This window comes from Pristis pectinata, chromosome 4 (assembly GCF_009764475.1).
Source record: "Pristis pectinata isolate sPriPec2 chromosome 4, sPriPec2.1.pri, whole genome shotgun sequence".
Classification (NCBI taxonomy): Eukaryota; Metazoa; Chordata; class Chondrichthyes; order Rhinopristiformes; family Pristidae; genus Pristis; species Pristis pectinata.
In genome coordinates this window covers 19,333,316-19,357,632 of record NC_067408.1, presented here as the reverse complement: position 1 = coordinate 19,357,632, position 24,317 = coordinate 19,333,316, and the positions used below count along the sequence as shown (strand labels likewise).

General features: G+C 39.1%; 1 protein-coding gene across 3 annotated transcripts in view; it reads left to right on the top strand.

The window, feature by feature from the left end:
* The first annotated feature begins 690 nt into the window (after positions 1 to 690).
* Positions 691 to 24,317, top strand: part of si:dkeyp-23e4.3 (rho GTPase-activating protein 7) — a 121,046-nt gene continuing 97,419 nt past the window's right edge. The window contains exons 1-2 of one of the 3 annotated variants that reach the window (XM_052014004.1): positions 691 to 1,048; positions 9,673 to 9,726. In XM_052014004.1, the coding sequence (XP_051869964.1) occupies positions 934 to 1,048; positions 9,673 to 9,726 (169 nt within the window). In that variant the 5' untranslated portion in view covers positions 691 to 933. Of the gene's footprint in view, positions 1,049 to 9,672; positions 9,727 to 17,009; positions 17,111 to 24,317 lie in introns of those variants that run through there. The other 2 variants (XM_052014005.1, XM_052014008.1) reach the window with 2 other exon arrangements.

The window sequence follows — 24,317 nt, the reverse complement described above, 5'->3', positions numbered from 1 at the left end:
CCAGATTCCAGAATTTACAGTCTCTTGTGTGTCCTTTGGATCCAATTTACCAACTTACAACATTTTTACAATATTTCCAAAAACAGACATGCTGGCTATAACGTTTGAAATTGTTTTGAACAAGTTGTTTAAAATAATTTTTAAGCTGAAAAGCACCACATAACGTGAAAGGTCCAAAAAGTGCATTTTCTCCTTAAATGCCATATTGTCAAAATTGTGTTACATCTACTCCAGAAATTATGGTAACTATGAATTTATCTTCATATTTAAAAAAAACTGAAATGGATCAGCTGTGTCAAAAGCAGAACTCCAGTCCTATATCAATGGATTACTTTATGAAAAACTGTTTCACACAGTTTTAAGACTTATTAAAGCCCTGCTCGTCCAAATGTTTGTCTTGTAACATTTCTTTTTGAATGTCTGACTCTCACTCAAGTGTACAGTGTGTAGCAGCTGTGATGCACGGCTGTGTTTAGTTGGGAGAGGAGGGGAGGGGGCACCCCAATGGACTGCTGTTTCCTTTCCAGCCTGGCCTGACCCCAAAGCACTAGAGGGGAGGTTTCTAGAGAAGGGTGTCAGCAGATTACTAACAACTTCTCTCCACATCAGGAAATGGTTTGACCCAGTCTGTTTGTTACAAACTGGCTCTTTTTACTTGCAGCCTGCAGATTCTGCATCTGGTGTCTTTAGTGGAGATTTTGCTCTCTGTCCTTCTCTGTCTCTCTCTCTCTCTCGTTCTCTTTCCTTCTCTTTCTCTCACTCTCTCTCTCTCTCTCTCTTACTCTCCCTCTCTCTCTCTCTCTCTCACTCTCAACATTTAGATCTTTAATGGAATAGTAACACTTTCTGTGTTTGTGTGTGTGTGTGTGTTTGTGTGTGTGAGTGTGTGTTTATGTGCATGTGTGTGGGATTCAGCAGAGTGACAAGTAGGGAATGGCTCACCACTCCAAATCTCCGTTAAGACGCTCCTTCAGTGAACACATTAAGGATTCCACCAACAAAGCATGGGATATAATCTGGAAAAACACAAGAGAAAAAAGACTTTCAGGTCAGTGCATCTCACTCTTTCTACTGATATATTCCTCTGGAAGCATGCTGTTCAGTACACAACAGTAATATTGATCATATGACTAAGCTGTAATACTTCCAAGGCTCAGCTCACTTCCTAATACCGATACCTTAATAACTAGGCAGATTCAGAGAACATGATAACTTAGGAGTGACTGCAGCACTATGCATTGATAGAAATTCTCTTAGAGTATACCTGCAAATTAAAATTCTCTACAATATAGCATTGTTCAATGCGAGAAATAACTACTGGGACATATGTAAGTCATATATTAAAAGCTCAAAGTTCAGTTAACCTTCAAGTAACATGTCTGTGGCATCAACTGATCTGAAATAATCATGAGGAGAAGCAAAAGGATAAGCTCATTCTTTACCTAAGAATATAAGTAAATATTCTTTACCTAAGAATATAGGTAAATCTTCCTATTTCTTCACAAGAGTGATCTTAAATATTTAACATTTTTAACCAATACCAAACTCTTAGCATCACCTCCACCTTTTTGTTTATCTCTTCATTTTTCTCTGTCTCCTCCCACTACCAGAATCATTGTCTCTACCTATGACTAATGTTTTTTTGTTTATCTATTTTCGTTGCGCGTAATCCTGGATTTCATTTGTTCCGGAGCTCTACAGTTCTAACCCATCCCACACTACCTCTCACCCCATCTCACGCGCGCACGCGCACACACACACACACACACACACACAAAGGTCTGCCAAACTACAAGACTTTACCATTACGATTGTTATCTAAAGTGAGTACAGTATGTATTTCATACTATCTGCAATTCAATAAAATCAATGTCCTTTCCTCTGGGATCCAAGAATAATTCATTGAGTTTCCAGTGAGAACACAATTCAGTGAGTTATTTTACTCTCAATCAGGTGGGAGGAAGGCTGTTATAATTGGTTTCACTGTCCCTGGATTTGGATGAGGTACTTCCATCAAGTATTACTATTTACCCATGATTTGCTCTATAATAATACTTAATGGAAGTATACAAGTGAGTATTGGATGATTGCAAGATCAGGCTTGGTTCTGAAGATCCCATCTGTCCAAATATATTCATGGTTCCTCCATTTATAAAGAATACTTGAGTATACTGTGCCAGTAAAATGAATCAATGTCTTTCAGAGCACAGAGTAAAGCAATATTTATTTTAATCAAAGGTGACATATATAAAGCTCTTGAGAACATTTAAGTTGAAACATAGCATGCTCTCAAGAAGTTATGAAGTATTTGTACAACTAATGAATTGCTTGTAAGATCTTACATTCAATCTACAGCAGAAACAGAGGGACTTTGGGGTACAAGTCCATAGATCACTGAAAGTGGCAGCACAGGTGAATAAGGTGGTGAAGAAGGTATATGGGATGCTTGTTTTCATTGGCTGTGGCATAGAGTATAAGAGCAGAGAAGCTGTGTTACAGCTATATAAAACACTGGTTGAGCCACACCTGGATTATCGTGTGCAGTTCTATTAACTACGCTATAGGAAGGATGTGATTGTGCTGGAAAGGAGATTCACTAGGATGTTGCTTAGATTGTAACATTTCAATTATAAGGAGATACTGGCCAGGCTGGGTTTGTTTTCCCTGGACCAGAGGAGGCTGAGGGGTGACGGGGAAGAGGTAGATAAAATTATGAGGGGGATAGATAGGGTAAATATTAAAAATCTTTTTCCCATGGTGGAGGTATCTAAAACAAAAGGGCATAGGTTTAAGATGAGAGGTGGGAATTTAAAGGGGATCTGATGGGCACTTTTTTTCACACAAAGAGTGGTTGGAGTCTGGAACGTGCTGTCTGAATTGGTGTTGGATACTCTTATAACTTTTGAGAAGCATATAGATTAGAATAAATAAGTACAATGGACGACGTGACAAGATGGGCTGAAGGCCCAGTTTCTGTGCTGTATGATGCTATGACTCCATTATTCTATAACTCTAAAACAGTCTGTGTGGTTGTACTGATCAATATTGTGGTTTATATCCTACATAAGTTTCTTCTTATCTTCAAGTAGATAAATGTGGTGGCCAATTTGCATACAGGAGCTTGCATATGTTTCTTTGATAGCAGCTCCCAAAACTAGTACCTCTACCACCAGGTATCGGGGAGTGTCACCAAATGCAAGTTGCTCTCCAAGTCCTACCTCATCCTGATTTGGAAATATATCACCATTCCTATATTGTTACTGGGTTAAAATCCTGGAACTCCTTAACTAACATCAATGTGTATGGATATTCACTCACAGGGATTGCAGTGGGTCAAGAAGCCAGTTCACCAACCCATTCCAAGGGCAAGTAGAGATGGGCAATAAATATTAGCCTCTCCAGTGGGAGCACTTACATCCTGTGAATAAGTAAAGAAATTAAAGAACTTATAATCAGCAAATAAATGAAATCACAATATAATCTTTTCTTGGCCATTTGTTTGGGGGAGTAACTATTCTACATATAGTGATATTATTCTTTTATGCCTACCAGAGCAGGAAAGCTAACTGTGGTTTAGTGAGCCAGGTCTCTGACCTGTGGTCCGCCAGTTATTTACCTTAATTTCAAGTCAGATGGTGGCCAGATCAGCGGATTGATTTGCAACTCAGCGAGCAGCCACCATCTGTCTGCTCACTCACTGACAAAGCTGGTCCCTCGCCACAGCATTAGGAAGTGGAATCCCTTAGGCTTCATATCCCTCCACTCATCAATCCAGCTCCACCGAGATTTTATGGTGGAAGTGAAACCGATGAACATTGTCCATATAATTGTTTGCCTAAAGTGCCAGCCAACAAAGCAAAGTATTTGGGGCAAACAATTATATGAATGTAAAAGCTGACCTTAATACTTAAAACAGTTTTGAAATTATTATTAAAATTTTCCCATCTTCCAAGTAATTAAAATGGATTGGGAATGTTGCCGTCCAAACTATTAAGGATTGGACAATATGGTCCAATGTCTCACACAAAGGAAGGCAATTCCAAAAATGTAGCTCTCCTTCAGTAAAGTACTACATTGTAAGCTTAGATGATAGGATCAAATACAAAATGGGAATCATACCATGTATAATTGATACTTGAGAGTCACTTTTGGGCTATATTCTAATGAAAGGAACAGACTATTTATATAAAAAGTAATCATTGACCAGATGTGAGCTGCATTCTGGTGACTAATTGAAGGATTCTAACAGTTTCTATGCATAATATGTACATTTGTGTGAGTTCTCTGTAATCTAATTATGATATTCAAATAATGACATAAAATGTGGGAACAGTGATGGATGAATATACTGTATCCTCTGGATCTCTGAAATTGGACTGCCTCCTCCAGTTCTTTGCAATGTTGCACATCCTTCCACATGCTCACAGATTTTCTGAGTTTTGGATTTGGAAGTATATCTGCATGATATAGAAGACTGAAGTATTATTTGATCTCAGCTTTTTTGTGATAATTATAATTAAGTGTTATGTTTGGCATATATTTTGTCCAGATCCACTTACTTCCTGGTACAGCGGGGACATGCATCACTTAGGATCTTTGTCACGGGTTGACAGGATGGAGACGCAGATGAGCAAATCCTTTGTCATTTATCAGTCTTTGCCATGCTGATGTGAGGAGATGTTAAGTGGAAGCCAGGAGTTATGGATTTCACAGATAGGTAGAAGCAAGCAAGCAATACCATCAAAGTAATAGAATAACTTTATAATTCTGGAGCAAAAAACAAACTGCTGGAAAAGGTCAGTGGGTCAAGCAGCATCTATGGAGGCAAAGGGATGATTGATGTTTTGGGTCGAGACCCTGTATCTAGATGTTGCTCTGAGCTCCTCCAGCAGTTTGGTTCTTTTTGCTACAGATTGCAACATCTGCTGTCTTTTGTATCTCATCGCTGTAAAATTTAGGTCATTCTTGAATTAATGCGTGCAGTTCTGGTGACCACACTATTAGGAAGGATGAGATTGCACTGGAGCAGGTGCAGAGGACATTCACAGAGTGTTGCCTGGATTGGAGCATTTCAATTACAAAGAGAAACTTGATAAGCTGGGTTTGTTTTCACTGGAGCGGAGGAGGTGGGCAGATAATATGATAGAAGTATGCAAAATTATGAGTGGGATAGATAGGATAGACAGTAAGAGATTTTTTCCTTGGTGGGGTTATCTAAAAGGAGAGGGTGAAATTAAAAACTGATGGGTAGGAGATTTAGAGGGGATCTGAGGGGGATTTCTTTTTCCCCACATAACATGTGGTTGGATTCTGGAATGCGCTGCTTCAGGAGGTAGCCAACGTAGGTACTCTCACAACATTTAAGAAGCATCTAGATAAGAACTTGAATTGCCATGGCACAGAAGGCAAGGGACCAAGTGCAGATAAACAGGATTAGTATAGATATGCACAGTAGTCTGCATGTCTATGGTGGGCCAAAGGGCCTGCTTTTGTGCTTTAAGACTCTATGACTCTACCCCATGGTGGGTCAAATGAAGGAAAAGTATAGATGCAGAGAGGGAGAAAGTTGGTGGTTTAAAGATAGGAAGGGAGATGGAAATGCAGACGAATTATAAGAGGGAGATTCAAGAATTATGGAGAAGACAGCTGAAGGTCCTGCCACCGAGAGCAGTGATGGGAGATGGGTGATTGCATGAATCTACAGGAGGTTAGTCAGGGTACCTGAGAACACCTCCTAAGATTTAAAGCTGAAAAGGTATGGGGGACAGGATTGAGAACATGCAGAAAATTATAAAAAAGTACAAAGGTCTTAAGTCCAACTTACTGAGGTACTGTCAGTGAATGACATTAAAACTGAGGAGCAAGCAAAAATTGTGGGTCTGGCAATGATAGATTTCTGAAAATCAAAAAATGCATATGCTGGAAATCTGAAATAAAAACAGAAAATGCTGGAAATAGTCAGCAGGTCGAGCAGTATCTGTGGAAAGAGAAACAGATAATATTTCAGGCCAAACATCAGATATTTTTCTGTTGTATTTCATTCGCTCTGTTCCTGGAATACAAAACCTCTACTAATTGGCTGTCATAATATCGGTCCAACTCATTTTTCTGCAGCAACACCAAATGTGTGTGCTAGTTAAAACTTCGTATGCTTGAAAAAAAAATCTCCTCTATCTAAATAGAAACTAACAGAAGTCCCAGCAACATTTTCAGTACCTTGCCAATTAAAAAAAAAGTTTGGCACGTAAATGGTAGTCTTCTGTGAAGCACTGCAGTTATATCAAGGATATAACCACACAATGCACACATTGCTAACATGATTTGGATTAAAAAATATAGTTATTGTTTTAAACCACAGTTGTAATCCAAGTGAGCTTAACTTAGCTGCCTTTGGGGTCAATGAAAAATAATAAATCTCTTCAATTTATGACAAAACCACATAAACTTGAACCATCCGGCTCACTACACTGTGGATTTGAGTAAAAGCAGCACATCTGCCAATAAAGTAACTGTGAGTAGTGACTGTTTAAATTAGACCTGACAGTTCCATTCTGGATAATACACAGTGTGCTGTGTGCTTTAAGGCTGTGATACAATAGCAAATCAATATGACATCACAAACCATGAAAGAAAAGGTTCATCAGACTCAGCTCAAGATGGAAGCTTATGACAGTCACGTACACGATTTGTGACCAACATGGGTAGCTACTTACATCAGGGAAGCCACTTCTGCTAACGTCAAATATAAAGGCTGTTTAAATTTGTTTATAAACCATTGAGTATTGATGTTTTGTCTTAGAAAATTTAAAAAAAAATGATCCTGGCCCCAGCACTTCTGCCTGATCCTCTTACCTCCTGATTCCCTGTGGCCCAAACTTTAGTCTTTGACACAACATTCACAATTCTCTGCAGTGGAGATTTCCAAGGACTGACAAACCTCTGAGAGAAGAAGTTCCTCTGTGGCCAACTCCTTGTCCTGAGACTATCCCTCCTAATTATACTTCTAGACACCTTCACAAGATCGGCCCTGCCAAACCCCTTTAGAATCTTATTTGTTTAGAAGCAGTGGACCTTTTGCTCCACTGCTTCTAAACAAAGTATTTCCTTAAGGCCAAAGCTGTATACAGTCTTGCCAAAGTTCTTGTATAGTTGCACTAAGACTTCCTTATTCTTGCATTCTATCCCCTTGCTGGTTAGACTAACATTATATTTGCCTCTTAATTATTTGCTGAACCTGCATGCTCTGTGTGTGTGTGTTGTTCTGGGATGCCTAAATGTCTCTGACATCTGAGTATTGATGCAGTGGTATACTCCTCCAATTAACCAGGTTTGATGCTAACCTCTCTGTTGCCTGTGTGGAGATTGCATGTTCTCCTTGTGACTGGGTGGATCCCTGCTGGCTGCTCTGGTTTCAAACATCCCTAGGAAGTGCTAGTTGATTAATTGACTACTGTAAATTGCCCCTTAGTGTAGGTGAATGGCAAAAGAATCAAAGAAGAGGTGACCTGGTTCCACCATTCAAAAAACACATGAACAAGGATTACAGGGGAATAAATAGAGGGGAAATGGTACTAATGAGATTACTCTTTAGGGAGTTGGCATTAGCTTGATGGGCCAAACTGCCTCTTTCTGTGTTGTAGTAAATAAGTAATTCCAGGGATTGATATTCTCACACTACTTAAATAATAGAATATATTCTTATTCTTTATACCAAGGTAGATAACTTCATATTTCTGTTCATTATACTTAATTGCCATCTTTTTGCACATTTGCTTACCCCATTTACATCTCCTTGTATTGTCTTCACAAATTGTTTTCCCAGCTTCTTTTGTGACATCATCACCTTCACCTGAATCATTATAGATTGAAAATAGCTGATGCCCCATCACTGATCCCCGTGGTGCACTACTGGGTACATTTTTCCGATATGTTTATCCCTCATCTTTGATTTCCGTGTGTTAACCAGTTCTAACGTATAACCCTCATCCATTTTATTTGCTGCAGCAGCTTTAACGTGGCACCTTCTGGAAATCCACATTGACAACATCTACTGGCTGCCTGTTGTCCATCCTGCTGGTTGATCATGAGAGAACTTTAATAAATTTAATGAACAGAAATTTCCTTTCATAAACCAGTTAATTTCAGATAATTAAATAAGTTTTTATGTCTTGTTTTATTCACATTTATAATCACTGATCACTCCAAATCTGATTTTTTTCCCTTATCTCATCAGGCTTCATTAGATTACTTTCACCGGTCATTGGAATTTTAAATTTTACTCCTGCAGATGTGGGAAGGGTGTTGCCCTTATATTGGTGATGAATAGAGAGATCAGTTCCAGAGGGACATGGTGAAACAAGTAAGTGTACATTGATTGTGAAGGGACATTCACACATTGTGAAGGGAAGCCCTTTCAATTCTACACTCAGACATTTCCTATTCCCATTCTCTCTTGGTATCTCTAAAAGACATTGTACCATCTGATGCTTAGGGTAAACAAAGCCAATTTATGTGTTGGGGACTGAACTGTCTTGGAACACATTCCAGTGCTGGTCTTCCATGTGATGTACTGAAAGGAGCTTGTTACATTGTCCATTGTTCCGTTTAATGATTTTCCCTTTCTTGTCGCTGATAAAAATGTCTTTATTGACAATGGTGATTGACTGCCCTGTACATATCATTTAATTCAGCAGAAGCAACACCATACTTGGTCAGACCAGCAATGACAATAGCATTCATTGTCTTGATAGAGAGAAAATAGTATTCTGTTTCTACGGTATACATCTATAAAATAGAATTATGGGCATAATTTCTATCTAATTTTGTCACACCCTCATGTCAATATTTGCCATTTTAAGTTCCTGTCTACATTAATAATGCAAAATTGTCGTGCTTTTATTATAACTTGATGCCAATCGTGATGCTGTAGCAACCTTTTTTGCATCACCAAGCTCTTCAGTCTGCAAAAAATCCTTATGCCTTTTTTCATGGTTTCCTTAATAGTTATAGATATATGATTTATAAGTAATAACAAATCACAAAGATATTATTAAACTATGAACATAATTTAAAAGGATGTGTGTGACCTTGACCAACTATCTACTACCCACGTGTAACTCCACTTCACCTGAAGGCTATACTTGGTCTCAACTGTCTATTCACTGCTTGTTTAGATTGATCAGTGAATTTGAAATTTGTCTTTCTGGATAAAGAAATATATAACATTATAAACTGCCAGCAAATGTCAGTATTGTTTCTACATTTCTTTAAATTCCCACAGTCTTTCAACAGCTGCTCTGTTTAGAAATTGATTGCCAACAATAACAGGACAAATATGTAGCTTTCTCGTTTGTTCAATCAGTGGTTTTAGTTTGTGTTTCCCACATTGATAAAATGGGGGAAAACCAAGAAGTTCTGTAAATCTAAAAAAATCTTAGAAAACATATTACGGGAACCTAAATCAGGCTAATTCAGACCAGTGACAAAAAATTTAGATGGATTTCCAGGGCGTTGATGGCTCTTTCTTAGTAGTGGTGAGATATAAGTAGGAAAGCATTTGCAAAAATTCTTCACCCTTCTTGTTTACCCTATAATTTCTTCAGAACCTGGTCAAGGGTGTGGGTCACAATCCTTCTTTTCACATCTACTGATGGTTCTATCGTCCACTTTCAGATGAAAGAGCAGGTGGTCGAGTTCAATCGGAGGATGTGAGCAGGATTGGTGAAGGTAACGTTTCAACAAATGAAAATTCAGCTCCCAGCTTCTCTGGGGTGTGCTGCTGCAAATATGCAATTGTGGAAACTTCCTGTACAGTTTTGAACTCCAGTGTGTTGGCTCTCTTATAGTAGATAAAAGTCAATTCCAACCATTTCCAGATGGCTGGGAATCTCCCATAGTTAAACACAAACAGGCAGGAGGTGGTGGACGTAGTGGGAGTGAGAAACAATATCCCCTCTCAGTGTTTGTTTTGATATTTTTAGTCTTTTGTTGAATGGGAGAGTGTCCTAGTTTTCAACACCTATTTAATAATGAAAAAACTCTTTCCAAAACCACTGAAGAAAATCATTTGTGGAAATTTATATAAAACTGTATTGTAGTTATCTTTGTCCAATGCAGCTTAGTTGATGATTAAAATAAGAAATAGAACTATGAGAAGGACAGCTCTGCAATTGGAGAAGATCATGGCTTATCCTGTACCTCAAGTCCACTTTCCTGCCTGATCCACAAAGACCTATTAAACCCAGCCTTGAACATACTCAACAACTGAGCATCCACATTTCACTGGGGGAGAATAATTCTGAATACTTTTCTGGAACTGTGAGTGTAAACATTTTTCCCTCCCATAGAGAACAGTTACGATTTGTCTGTAGGGCTGTTGGAAACAAAGACAATCTGGGTTTTCAAAGGGGAATTGAAAAGGGACTTTAAGGAAAGTGATTTGCAGGGCTGTGGTAAAAGAGTAGGGAAATGGGACTGATGGGACCAGGACAGACTCATTGGGCCAAATGCCTTCTTCTGGGTCACAGCAATTCTATTCTGTGATTCCAAAAGAATTTTGCCTCACCTTGGTCCTCAATGGCTAATGATTAACGAGAGCTGATGTCCCAGGCCCTATATTCTCTTCAGCATGAGGAAAAAGTTTTTCAGCCTCGACCCATTCAATCACTTACAGAATTAGGAATAATAAGACATGAATAAGATTAGGATTTTAAAGAAATAAAGAAAACTAAACAACCCACCAGAAGTCAAAAGAATAAGATGAATGATTCCTTCCAGAATTTTACTTTGAAGTTGCCAGGTCATGCTTTCTCCATAGCCTTTTAACATTAGAGGCATTTCATGGCTGGGAGACAGTTATGCTAAACAATTGTGCATCATTGTTTTAAAGCTACAGGCAAGCAATTCAGCATTTGGTAATGAGAGTAGTCAGTTTGCATCACAACCTTTCACTGCATCGGCAAACAAACCTCTATAAATTGCCATGTTTCACCAGCAATACTTGACTGCAGTTCAGCATTCATTCTCTGCCTCTTCATCCCTGCCTGTGTTCTTAGTTATTCAACTGGGTCCATAAGTCCACAGAATGGTTTGTTATGCGTACAGTCACAGTTTGATCTGGACACCACCTGCTCATTCATATTTATGGTGGGTGCATTAGAATGGTTCCCTGTATGAACTGGGAAATAAATGGCTTAGTAGTTTCAGTTGTACAGATGCTGCCACCTATTAAAGGAACAATATTCATAGAAGCAGCATGACAGTTGGAGTAATGAAAAATGGAATAAAGCAATTAAAAAAGCTGCAACTATTTGAAATATGAAGAAGGAAATATGGATATTCACATCAGGTCAGTCAGCTTACATGAAGTGAGAAGATAGGTTACAAATGAACATATGGATTGGAGGCAGGAGTGGCCTACTCAGCCCCTGAGACCTGCTGGACCATTTAATAAGATCATGGCTGATCTGATTGTAACCTCAACTTTATATTCCCACCTGACCCCAAGTAACCTTTGACCCTTTACCTTATCGAGCTACCAAAATCTGGTTTAAAGATGTTCAAAGACTTTGCTTCCATCACCCTTTGAGAAAGAGTATTCCAAGGGCTCCCAACACTCTGACAGAAATAAATCTTGCCTCATCTTCTGTCTTAAATGTGCAACTCTTAATTTTTAAAATAATCAGTGGTTGCACTGGAGAGAGTGCAGAGAAGATTCACCAGATGTTGTCTGGATAGGAGGACATTAGTTTTGGGGAGAGATTGGATAGGCTGGGCTTGCTTTACCTGGAACAAAGGAGGCCAAGAGGTGACCTGGTACAGGTATATAAAATTATAAGAAACATAGATATTCAGGATCTTTTTTCCAGGGTAGAAATGTCAAATACCAGAGGACATAAATTTTAGGTGATAGGGGAAAGCTTAAAGGAGATGCGTGGGGTATTGAAAACAAGAGGGTGTAGGTTTAAGGTAGGAGGAGGAGTTTTAAGTGGATTTTAGGTGAAAGTTTTTTGCACATAGAGTGGCCGATATCTGGAACTTGCTGCCAGAGGAGGTGGTAGAGTCAGATACAATCACTACTTTCAAAAGGCATTTAGATAGGCACTTAAATAGACAAGGCATAGAAGGATACAGACCTGGTGCGGGCAAATGGGATTAGTGTAGATGGGCAGCATCAGCATGAACATGGTGGGCTGAAGGGCCAGTTTCTGTGCTATAGGATATAAAATACAAATGAACTTGAATCATGAAGCTTTGAAAAAGTTTAATGATCAATCATTTCTATTGCACTTCAAATCCCTGCTTATGTCACTAGTTTATGATCATTCTAAATAAAGCAAAAGATACATTTCAGAATGTTGGACTTTACAAACTGAATCATACTGGCAGATAATTCTGCCTGACTTGTTGTATTTTGCAGCTCCATACATCAGAATGAAAGGAAACCCCTACTTTAATTATTGCCTCTGATCATCCTCCCACTACAACGTACGTAATAATAAAATTCTAAGCTTTGCTCACATACAAAATGCAAGGATGATAAAAAAAATATGTTGACAACTTTCAGTTGCACTTTGTGGATAATTTTGAATGTGAATGCAGATGAAGGTTCTATTTGTCTTTAAAAGGTAAAGATGTAGGAAAATCATAATAAGGTGGAAAATGGTCTTAATTGACAAATTTCAATGTTTTTGCAGCTGACACCCAACATAGTTAAATCTTAATAGCAAACAATTGGTTGTTAAGTAATGTTATGCTTCAATCAGGATTCTGCTTAGAACAAGAGGCCCTTAATGTGCACTTAAAATGATCCAATTGGCTGATCAGTGTGCTACAATCAAATGACTCATTCATTGAACAGAAGAAAATTTCATTTCTGAGCCAGAATAAACCATCTATGATAAGCCTTCTGATGTTTTAAAATTTCCAAAAGTGAGTCCATGCATTTTAACATAGCATTAATAATGGGATTGTTGGGAGGCAGTCTGATTTCAATCAGCGATTAAGCTCCAGAGAAGTGTACAGGGAGAGGTATTGCTCAAACACTTTAAAAAAAAGGTATAGTAAATGAGGAGTCATTTCAACTGGAGCTTCGCTATGACTCTTTTCTTGATTATTGTTGCTTGCTGAAGCTTGAACAGGTAATTGAATTAGGTGAAATGTGCATTGATTAGAGTCAGATGATATTTATTTCAATGGCTATGGTAGTGTTGTGTATTTCTGGATTTGCAGACAAGTTAGTAGCAATGTTTGCTGTTCTAAAAGTTGGGTTATTAGGATGTGACTTTAATAGGTGTTACTTTTGGTTATTTGGATTGAGTTTTATTCCTGTATTTGGGTATTCCCCCCACCAAGTGAACTATTGCTGAAGTTATATTTTCTTTCCAGTTCAGCATTCACAGGTTGGTCCCAGCAAGCACATGAGTAGGGATTGTCCTTAAGTGGTCGGCAGATTAAAAAGTGTTATGATCTGCCTCTTGCCATTTCACAAGTCTTTGGTCTTGTAGAGTAGAGCTGTTGGTGCTTGAACTGATAACCCAGATATGAAATTGTTTTGGGCCTTCCAGGTGGTTTATCTCCTTTGTTGAAAGTTGCTCAGTCATCCCTTTCCCAGTGTTGACTCCAGCATCGAGTTCCTCTTGGATATGAATGTGAATTTCAGACTTGTTACCTCAGTATTACATAGTTCTGTGGCTTGGAATCAATTTAAGCAGCTGTTGAAAACGTTTTAAATTTTACACTTCCAAGACATCAAATTATATCTAATGTGTCTTCTATTTGCCAATCAAACAAAGGAATACCTTGCTTATCTAAATCAGTCACTTCCCAACTCTCTGCTGCTCTGCTCTCTAAGGGTTAACACAGCAGGCTCCTAGAGCACAAAAGTAATTGTGTTCCTCTTTCAGGAGTTGACAGTGAGGTCAGCTGAGAGTTGGTTACACTGGCAGCTGAAATTATGGGTCATTTATTGAACTTCACAACCCCACCCTACAAATATGTGCATTGAAGTAGTTTGTCAATATATTCTTGATAGCTATCAAAAATTAAAAACCCCTTGATTTGAATATGTTGCTTGCTCTTATTCAGTGTCCACACTAGAAAAATTACTGACTTTCTGTTGCATTATGAAAATTTAGGGGTGAAATGATGCAATGTTTAAGATATGTGCGTGTAATACTCAAATGACTCATCTTGTTCTGTATGGACTGTGGTCTATTTCAGCATTGCATTTCATTATAATTCTGTGTTTAAACATGTCAATATTAGGACAGTATCAATTGCTTTGTTCTGTGGAGCAAATGATTTGCCTATTTTTCCCCTATTAAATGACTACTGTATTACTAGTATTATAATGTATTACTGTTATTGAAGTTGAACTATTTGATGTATCGTAGAAAAAGTTCCTGCAAGACCGGAGGCGCCTCATGGAGAAATGATAAATACCTTATTCTGTGAGGAGGGGGTGGGTGAGGCTTCTCAGCAATTATGGGTCTCCTATCTGTAAATGCATGTTGAAACCACCACCTCCATCTTTTTCAGATCCTCTTTGCAGAATCCAGATGCAATTACAAATAACTTTCTTTGGCATTTTGGTTTACTTGTTTTAGAAAGACCTTGCTGTCTCAGATTTTCCTGCATGGGGTTCAGTGCCTAATCTTGCTATGCACCGTCCCCATTCTATTAAAGTTCCCACTCTTTACTTGGGAAAGATCTCACTGGTCCAGGCAGACCCAAATGGCTGAGGCCCTGAGTAACAACAGGACCTTGAATCCCACTTGGGATGTTATGGGGAATCTAAAGGTGTCTCTGCCTATGAATTCTCATGAGAAACTGACAAAAAAGCCCTACACTTTGCTTGTCTTTTTGACAAAGCTGGTAGTATGTTAATATTAACCCTTTAGAAGCTACTAAAATGCATTCATTTCCTTAAATTTAAGAAAAAAATCAACTAAAAACTTGTGATTAATATGGTTGTATCTGCAGGAATAAATCAGACTTGTATACAACCTCCATTCAGATAAATAGCCTTGAGAATAATCCTCCAGAAATGACCACTCTGTTGTCCTCAATCTTAGTCCACACAAAGAGACCAGAACTCCAGAGAAGGCCTTATTTGCCCTTGATATCAAGGCTTTAGACCTAGTTTTTGCATCAAAGAATCCTAGGGGAGAAAGGAAGCTCCTGTCATGGTGGGTGAGGTATGAAGAGCTTCCTTGCAGTGGTTGGCATTGTACTTTATATGAAGGTTATTATTAAGTTTATGTTTGGTGAAGGACAATTGTCCCAGTACTACAGGAGTTCCATAGGGTAGTGTCCCTCAACCCAAATATCTTCAGCTGCTTTAATTAATCAGATCAGAGGTGGGGATATTTGCTTCTAACAGTGCAATGTTTAATTTCACTCATCTCCTCGCTTTGAAGCAGTCCACACCTGTATGCAACAAGGTCTAGACAATATTAAGGTATGGACTGATATGTGGTTCAAATATTACTTGCCACTTAAGTGCTAGGCAATGATCACTTCTGAGAGGGTCTAACTGCTTCTCCTTTGCATTCAGTACGATTTCTAATGCCAATTCCCTGCCATCCATATGTGTGGTGGGAGGGAGCAGTAACCAGGAATTCTACTGGATCAGCCACATACTGTAAATGCTGAGGCTTACTATTCTGTAGTGAGTGGCGGCCCAAAATCTTTCCACAATCTACATAGCTCTATGCAACCATTCTTGACTTGTCCTTCAAAAATCAAGAAGCTCAATGCCCCCCAAGGATAAAGAAACCCATACGATTGGCAGCCCATATGAGTGTTCTGGTGTCTTCCAACGTCCCATTGCAATTCATATAGGTAATGCCAGCCTGCATGCATCCCGTACACAAAGATCAAGAATCCAAGAGCAAATTTTGCAGCAGAAGTGTGGAATTGCCAGTGTAACCCAGGAAATTCTAAATTGATATTGTTTCATCACCAGCTGTATGGGCAGCCTTTTGTCCTTTATTCTTTTACTTTTGTTGTGCACTCTCTTGGGGTATTCTCCCTCAGATGTTCAAACTATTTTATTTGTTGTTTCCTAATGTAATGCAAGATTCATTGGATCCCTACTGCTTGTCTGATGCCTTTTCTTGTGTGGTCCCTCGTCAGTCTCCTCAGAACTCATTTAGTTATTGTTACTTCCCTTTCACGCTGTGATGTTGAGGTCCATGTCTGATGCTGCAACAAACTGCTAGTTAGAGGACTTGTAGAATAAGGTTGTTCTTTGTGCTGTTAGGCAGTGATGTTGGTTCCTAATACAGGATGGTTGGGCAAGTTACTTTTTCTCTGTGCATTTTCTTTTATCTGTCCATAACTTTGTTATAGAAGATGGTGATTCCCAGGGTTCGTGGGATAATTCTGGGGAGGGGGATTCTGAGAGAGTAAAGTTTAATGTTGAATAATATGACTTGGATTTGGACAATAAGTGCTTGAATGTGTGCTACTAGTTGTTCAGTGACTTTTCAAATTGAGGGACTAATGAAAACTTTTTGACTGCATTAGGAACCGCCAGCCTCCATATTAATAGAAAAGGACGGTCCATAATCTGTAGACAGAAAACCCCTCTAGGAACTGTTGTGCAGCTGAAAGTTTCTCAAGTGAAATGAGCCTAAAGAGGAATTGCAATGAACACCACAAATTTTGGCTTCTGATTCAAAGGACTGGGGGAAAAAAAAATCTGTTGGCAAAGGCATGCAGAATGGGTGTAGATTTGCTTAATACATGCAGTACAGACCACTTGGCCCTTCCAGTCTGTTGTCATGTGTGCTGCACGTTCTTTCGTTCTCCTTGCATGGATTTGTGCTATTTGCCTTTATTTTTCTTGATAGGACTTGGGGCTTGAATGTACAGATGAAAGACAGAAGCCAAAAGGAAATAACAACAAAAAAAAAGCACTGAAAGGTGGAAGTTATTATTGAGCAACACAAAAACTGCTGGAGGAACTCAGCAGGGCAGGCAGCACTTATGGAAAGAAACAAACAGTTGACATTTAGGGTCAAGACCCTTCATCAGGACTGGAAAAGAAGAGGGTAGAAGTCAGAATAAGAAGGTCAGGGGAGGAGCACATGCAGGCAAGGCATAGGTGAGTCCAGGTGAGGAGGGGGGGGGGGGGAGGTATCCCCCAATCTTCTTTTTCTGGCTTCTGCCCTTTTCCTTTCCAGCCCTGATGAAGGGCGTCAACCCGAAACATCAACTGTTTATTTCTCTTCATAGATGTTGCCTGACCTGTTGAGTTCCTCCAGCACTTTGTGTGTGTGTGTGTGTGTGTGTGTGTGTGTGTGTGTTGCTCCACATTCCAGTATCTGCAGAATCTCTTGTGTCAAAGTTATTATTGAGAGGTTTTGAGCATTTCATAATTTAAGTATTGAAAAAAGGTTAAGTAACTATGAAGAGGATATAATACAAGAGGAACTGGCATTGGAGCATACCAAACATATAATAAAAATCAAATATAAAAGGAAATGGAAATCTGAAAGAAATCTGCATCTGCGAAGGAGAAAACAAGCAGAATTTGATGCTATCTTTCCAGCCATTATTTCAAAGAAATGCATTTTATTTTAAAAGTCCATGGCTAATCTCAAGCAAAGAAAAACTGAAGATGCTGAAAATCTGAAACAGAATGCTCCAAACACTCAACAGATTGGACAACATGTATGGAAAGGAGACAAAGTTAATGTTTCGGATCAGAGACCCTTCATCAGTTTTGGATCTGAAATGCTAACTTTTTCCATAAATATTGCTTGACCTGAGCATCCAGCAATTTTGTTTTTTGTGGTTGTTACCAATATCCCTTTGTCCTTGCCAATAAAGATCCCAGCTACCTCATCCTTCAGTTTTAATTGACCAAGTACTCGTAGCTTTCAGGTGGGGGAGAGGAGAGACAGAAGTCCATCTTTCTATTTGTGGGGGAGAAAGTGTTTGATTTCACTTCAAAATAATACAGCTCTAATTTTAAGATGTGCACTGGTTCTGGATTCTGTCCTTTCCTCTTTCTCTTTACCCCCCACCCCACAACCATATCTACCCTATTGTAACCCTTGGTCATTTCAAATGGCTTGATTACTTCACCCATTTGCCTCTTTCCCCATCCTCTGCCCCATTACATAGATTACTCTTTGTAATAACTTGCTGGCATATTGAGTCTGTGCCAGCTCTCGGAGAAATCCCAACCACCACCCCCGCCCCCAGCTGTGTCACTCTACTGCCACACGTACCAGGGTATCAATTGTACCTAAACAAGTCATCTCCCAGGCTGTAATAGCAGTAAAAGAATTTATTTCTCAGTTTTTTTTTGACTCGTGTAGTTGGAAAAATACATTTGTAAGCTTTGAGGAAAATTGTATTGTTCCAGAAAACCAACTGTCCAACCTGCCTTGAGTAACTGATTATTTCCGATTGACATATTTTTGTTCCCCGTTTGCCCTATATGCCTTTAATACTATGTCTACAAATAACCAAGCAGCGGTATAAAGAAATTTTGTATGGAGGAACTCCTTGTTGGAATACAGCAAGCCACTGGGATGATTATCCTGGGTTAAGGAGAGAAATCCTATAGACAAATGGAAGGACATGTATGATCTCCTTTGGATGAAAGACACGAGATAGCCTTTTGGAAATGGTTAAAAATGGGACCAATGAATGCTTAAAGTATATGACACAAATATCAAAACAAGAGAATTTAGAGGGAATGTGGAGAAGAAAGTGCATCAAGAATTGAAACAAAGTTAACCAACAATTTTTTTTAAAATTATGAAACAAATATAGATAACTAACATGGTCTCTAAACTAGACATTTTAGCTTCCTGATTTTGTGTGTGGGATATGTTTTTTGGAAGTGGATTTAATGCCACGGCTACATTAGCATTGGCTGGGAAACCATAACAAAGTGGGAGGAAGATGTGCAATGACAAACGTAAAGTACAGTGCATATATGTAAAGGGAATTTTGAAATGTAACTTTGGTCTCTTGGAGGATGAGACTGGAATTAATGGGAAACCAGATTTGGCATAGACTTTCAATAAATATTAGGATATTTATGGTATCTTCCATATTAAATAATATTAGAAAATCGGGGGCAAAAAGGAGGTAGTGTAGAAAATAAGCTAAGCAATCTCAAGTGGCTATATTCTCACCAGTCCTCTGGATCTGAGGAACTTGTATATAATAGTAGCAGCAGATGCATTGGTTGTGATCTTTCCCTAGATTCTGGAAGGATCCAGCAGATTGGAAAACTTGTAAATAGAATCTCTTTTACTTAACAAAAAACCCCAAGAGGGAGACTATACATCTGGTAGCTTATCATGGAAAATATTGGATTCCATAAATAAAGGATTAGTGGGACGCTTAGGGTGTTATTAATCAAGTGGAATTTAGCATGAAGTGGAGACCATGTTTGACTTTGAAGGTGTAATAAGTAGGATAAATAAAAAAGGAACCAGTATTTTTGTTTCCAAATGGCACTCGGTTCCAGAGAAAAGGTTACAATAAGAGCTTGTGCTATTGGGAATAATATACTGTATATGTGACCGTAGCTAAGCAATTGGCAAATGAACAAAACAGCATTGGGATAAATCTGTCACTTTCAGGTTGGCAAGATCAGTGCTGGGGCCTGAATTATTTACAATATTAATGACTTAATAAAAAGAACAGGTGTGTTGCAGCCATTTCTTTTGCTGATACAAAGTAGCGAGTCAAGAAGGTCATAGGGTCTGCAAAGGAATACAGATTTGTTAAGTGAATGAGCAAAAATTTTGTGGATAAAGTATAATAAAAAAGAATAATGCAGAATATTGTTTAAATGGAGAGAAGCAAAGAATGCTGCTATAAATCCCCCAATATAATCCATGAAATACATCTAATGCATGAAATACGAAGTTTGCAAGCAGGTACAGCAAATAAGTAGGAAGGCAAATAAGATGCTAGCTGTTTTATTACAAGTCGGATGAAGTATGTAAGTGAGAAAGTCTTGTATCCACTGTACAACTTTTTAGTTTGGAACATATCTGAGGTACTGTATGTAGTTTTGACCTCCTTATTCAAGCAGGGGTATTCCTGTTTTGAAGGCAGTTCAGAAAGGCTCACTCAGCTGATTCCTGAAGTGAAATGGTGGAATTACGGTGGAAGGGAGCCTGTACTCAAGAGTTCAGAAAAATAAGTGATTTTTACTGAGATCTATAAGATTGAGGGTAAATCTTTAGAGTATACTTGTGGGGTATCTAGAAATGGGGGCACAGTTTCAGAATAAGGGGTCTCCTGTTTAAGACACAGGAGAAAATTTTCATCCAGGGATTGTGAATCTTTGAAATTCTGTATTCCAGAAAGCCATGGAAGGTGAATCATTGTCTATCTTGACCTTGAATACACAGTTTTGGGTTATGAGGCAATTGATATGTATTACCTCATAATCCAGACCTATGTATTCAAGGTCAAGATAGACAATGATTCACCTTCCATGGCTTTCTGGGATAGAGAATTTCAAAGATTCATAACCCCTAGGTGAAAATTTTCTCCTTTGTCTGCATAGCAATTGCCTCGTAATCCAAAATGTACATAGACACAATGGGGAAAAGACAAGAAAATGGATTTCATGCTGGGATCAGATCAGCTATGATTTTTGAACTGCTGAAGAGACGCAAGGACTTGTCAGTCCCTGGTTATGTTCAAGAATGATTTCTGCCAGAGACTCCTGCACTGCTAATGCGAGGGAAATAGACTGTGGGTGTACCAAGACTTGAGCCAGATGCACACCGATACCTTGCTGAATATCAAGTTGGGGCAGTAAGTGCATGTGAATGGATTGGCTAGCTGTTGAAGCAAAGCAGAAGTCTGCACATGACACCATGATTAATGTCTGTATGTGGCCATGGGTATCTTCAGCAGGATTGTTCTCCTCCTGATTCTGGATTCATCTGTCCTGTGGAGCACTCTCTGCAATATGATGTAGATATAATCAACTCCTTTTAGCATTTTCAGCATGTTGCACCTCATGTTAATTTACTGTAAGAATATACCTATCCTCTTCTATCTATGTCTTTTTTTTCATAGCTCCATCTGTACAGCTACCACCTGCCTTCAAACATGTCTTTATGCTAAGTCATGACCCTTGCCTGATGGTCAACATGCCCTTCATCTATCCTTGCAGCACAAGCTGTTGTTCTTGCTCATTGGTGGTCTCCCAACAGGATAAGCATGAACAGAACAGTAAGATAAGGCAGAGAACTGGAGGTGTCCCTTCAACATTCACACCACTAACATCTCAGTGGAATTTGTGCTGCAGGTAACCAGGATGCATTGGAGGTGGGAGGGTCTCATGGCATTGTGGTAACTGGATACCATCTCATTCTTCAGTTGTTACTTGCCCATCTGGACTGAATAATAGTGAGTGAAAAGCAATCATGTGTGAAGTAAAATCTTAAATACTCTTCAGTTCAAGTTCGTGTTTTCATTCTCCCACCAAGGCGCTGCCTATCCTGCAAGGTGTGTCACAGCAGGAGATTAGTTCCTCATCGTAGGAACTTGTATTCCAGGGTACTGTCACACATGTTACAGCTACTATTTACCAGCACTGGCTGGTGGACCCCAGTAGTACAATGTAATGTCTTGCAATGTGAGCAAAAGCAGACGGCGGAGTCAAAGATGTTCATGGACCATTGGCATAGGATGAAGGACCCTCCAAGCTCTGCTCAACAGAATGTAGATGATGCACCTCGGGGCTGCCAAACAATAGATACCGTTGAGAAGCAGAAAGGAACATGCAAGTGTTCTATTAATATTGCGCAGTTCCGTACAAAGATTTCAAGAACTTGCCTTAAGGACTAATATTTCAAGCCCTTGGTTCTTCATGAACAGAATGGCTCCCATGGAACATCTAATGAGCCCAATGCAGGCCCATGCCAAGAGCTTGTATCTTGAATGCCACCTTGAATAGGATGACAGATGCACTAGCCTAGTGCATCTATCATCATTCCGCAGCTAAGGGCTCATTTCACTTCTAGCAAGAAAGTGCATGAGGTCTTGAGGGGGGGTGAAGGAAAAAGGATCACTAAAATGGAGACTCTGGCCAAAGTACTTCTCTCTCTCATCTATTGTCCACAACTGCCGTTGCTGAGCCTGTCCCTGTGCAGCTCCAAAACCCAGAGGATGCTAGCCAAAAAAAAAATCTCAGTCATGAGAACGGTCTGACTTTGAGGCTGTAAATAATGGAATATTCAGAGAAATGAATGGGAATGTGGGAGTTTTTCACCCAGGACAAGAAGTTACTTCTAACAGCAAGCCACCTAGTTGTGCTGTTGACTTGCGAGGTAATCTCCACTGCTGCCAATGGTGTGCCCTGTGTGGCAGTCAGTTCTCATTCTGGCTCACCCATGCAAATGGTATTACTTGCACAAGTCCTTTCTGACCAGCAGAAGAAACATGACTGCCATCTAAACACCCCCTGGCTTTTCCTACTTTCAAAGGTTTTGTTTCTGAAATTGAGGGATGTTCAATGGAAAGAATTTGCACATCAAAAATCAATATCAAAGTGTTTATTTTTTTTTAAAAAAGCACCAATAAACTACAAAATTAATCAAACATGTAACTTAACCAATATTTCTTTCCTGGCTTGCTGGCCTTTAACTATCTGTAACTTATAGTCTCTACTGGTGAAATCTCCTGGGAATTGCAGGAAGTTCCCATTCTACTGTTGGACTCCATCTTCTATTTGCATTAAGCACCATACAAGATCATATCTTGGTTATAATTTGGCTTATTCCCTGCAAATTTAATGTCTGATTTGCAGCAGACTCTTTTACAAACTGAATGTTAGACCAACATTCCCCTTCACTCCTTCCAACAGGCCCAACGATTTCCAAGATCTGCCATCTGCCACATACAAATATGAAATTGAAAAGTTTACAGAACAGTAGATGTGGTATTTGATGCCTTATGCACTGCAGGAGATAGAGGGAGAGCAAAGTTCTATAATGCAGATAATTCGTGGAACTAGGCATACCTGGAAATTTCCATAAAGCAAACAATCAAGCCCTTTTAAAGATCAAATATCTCAAACAGAAATTGTTTCAGAGAGCGGTAATAGATTGAGAAGCAATGCAGTATTCTCTGACTATATTGCCAGCCATCAGTGGGACATTGTTTAATAAATGCATATGTAATATATGCTTGTGTGCCTGCCAATGTCTAATGAGACCTCCTTGGGGAGAATCAAATATCTGCTTGCTCACTGTACTTCTCATGGTTCTGAATGTGAAACGATGGTGTGAACAGTCCATTGTGCTTTAATTGTGTCCTCTTTACCTATGTTGCACTCTCTCAAAGACAAGCAAAGTGAAGACATGAGATTGCAGATGCTGGAATATGAAGCAACACACAAACTGCCAAAAGAAAGGTGAAAACTGCTTAGTAAACACAGAAAATATTTAAATAGATATCATGCTTATAACTTGTCGTCTAAATCCAATAGGGTGGATGGGGGAAGGTGTTCCCATTGGTGGATGTTTCAAGGATTGGGCCATAAACTTAAATTGCATAAGACATGAGAAATGTTTTATACAGAGGATGGTTATGATTTGGAACGTGCTGTCTGTAAGGGTGGTGGAAACAATCCTACAGTGCTTGCACATGGAATAGGGCAGGCACTTGATTATAATGTGCAGAGCTACATGGGGAAATGCTGAGAAGAGACTAGCCAAGTTGCTTTACTAGGAGCTGACATAGAATCAATGGGCCAACTGGCACCTTTTTCCTCTAATGATTGATCTCGTGCTGTATTTGTTATTATTATTAATATTCTATCTGCTATTTTTAGTTCTACTTCATGCCCAATTGTAGGATAATTTTTCTGCATGTCTCATGCATTCAATTGCCCCCAAAAAATTTCTGGGCAAAGACAAATTTCTACTGGAACTTTAAAGAATATTAAGAAGCAATGAGGTGTGATAAGAGTGGCACAGAGCTAATTACAGACACCTAAAGGTTGAACATGGAAGTAGGAATAAAACTTTTGGTGCACGGTTTTTATTTTGGAAACTTCCAGACTCTGTAACTCAAATTAAAAGTTAATACTTGTATACAAAACTGGTCAGTGATCTTTTAAAGTGAAAATGTTCTTCGAGGATGAGTTTACTAAGCTGAAACCAAACTGCAGATGTTTTAATGTCAGAGCCATTTTTTGAAATGCTTTTCCCAAATGAGCTCCAGGCATTCTGATAGAAATATGTGAAAAATGTGAGAGGCCAGCTCTTGTCCTGAGCCAATGGAAATGTACCACTGCTGCACACCAGTTGGAGGGG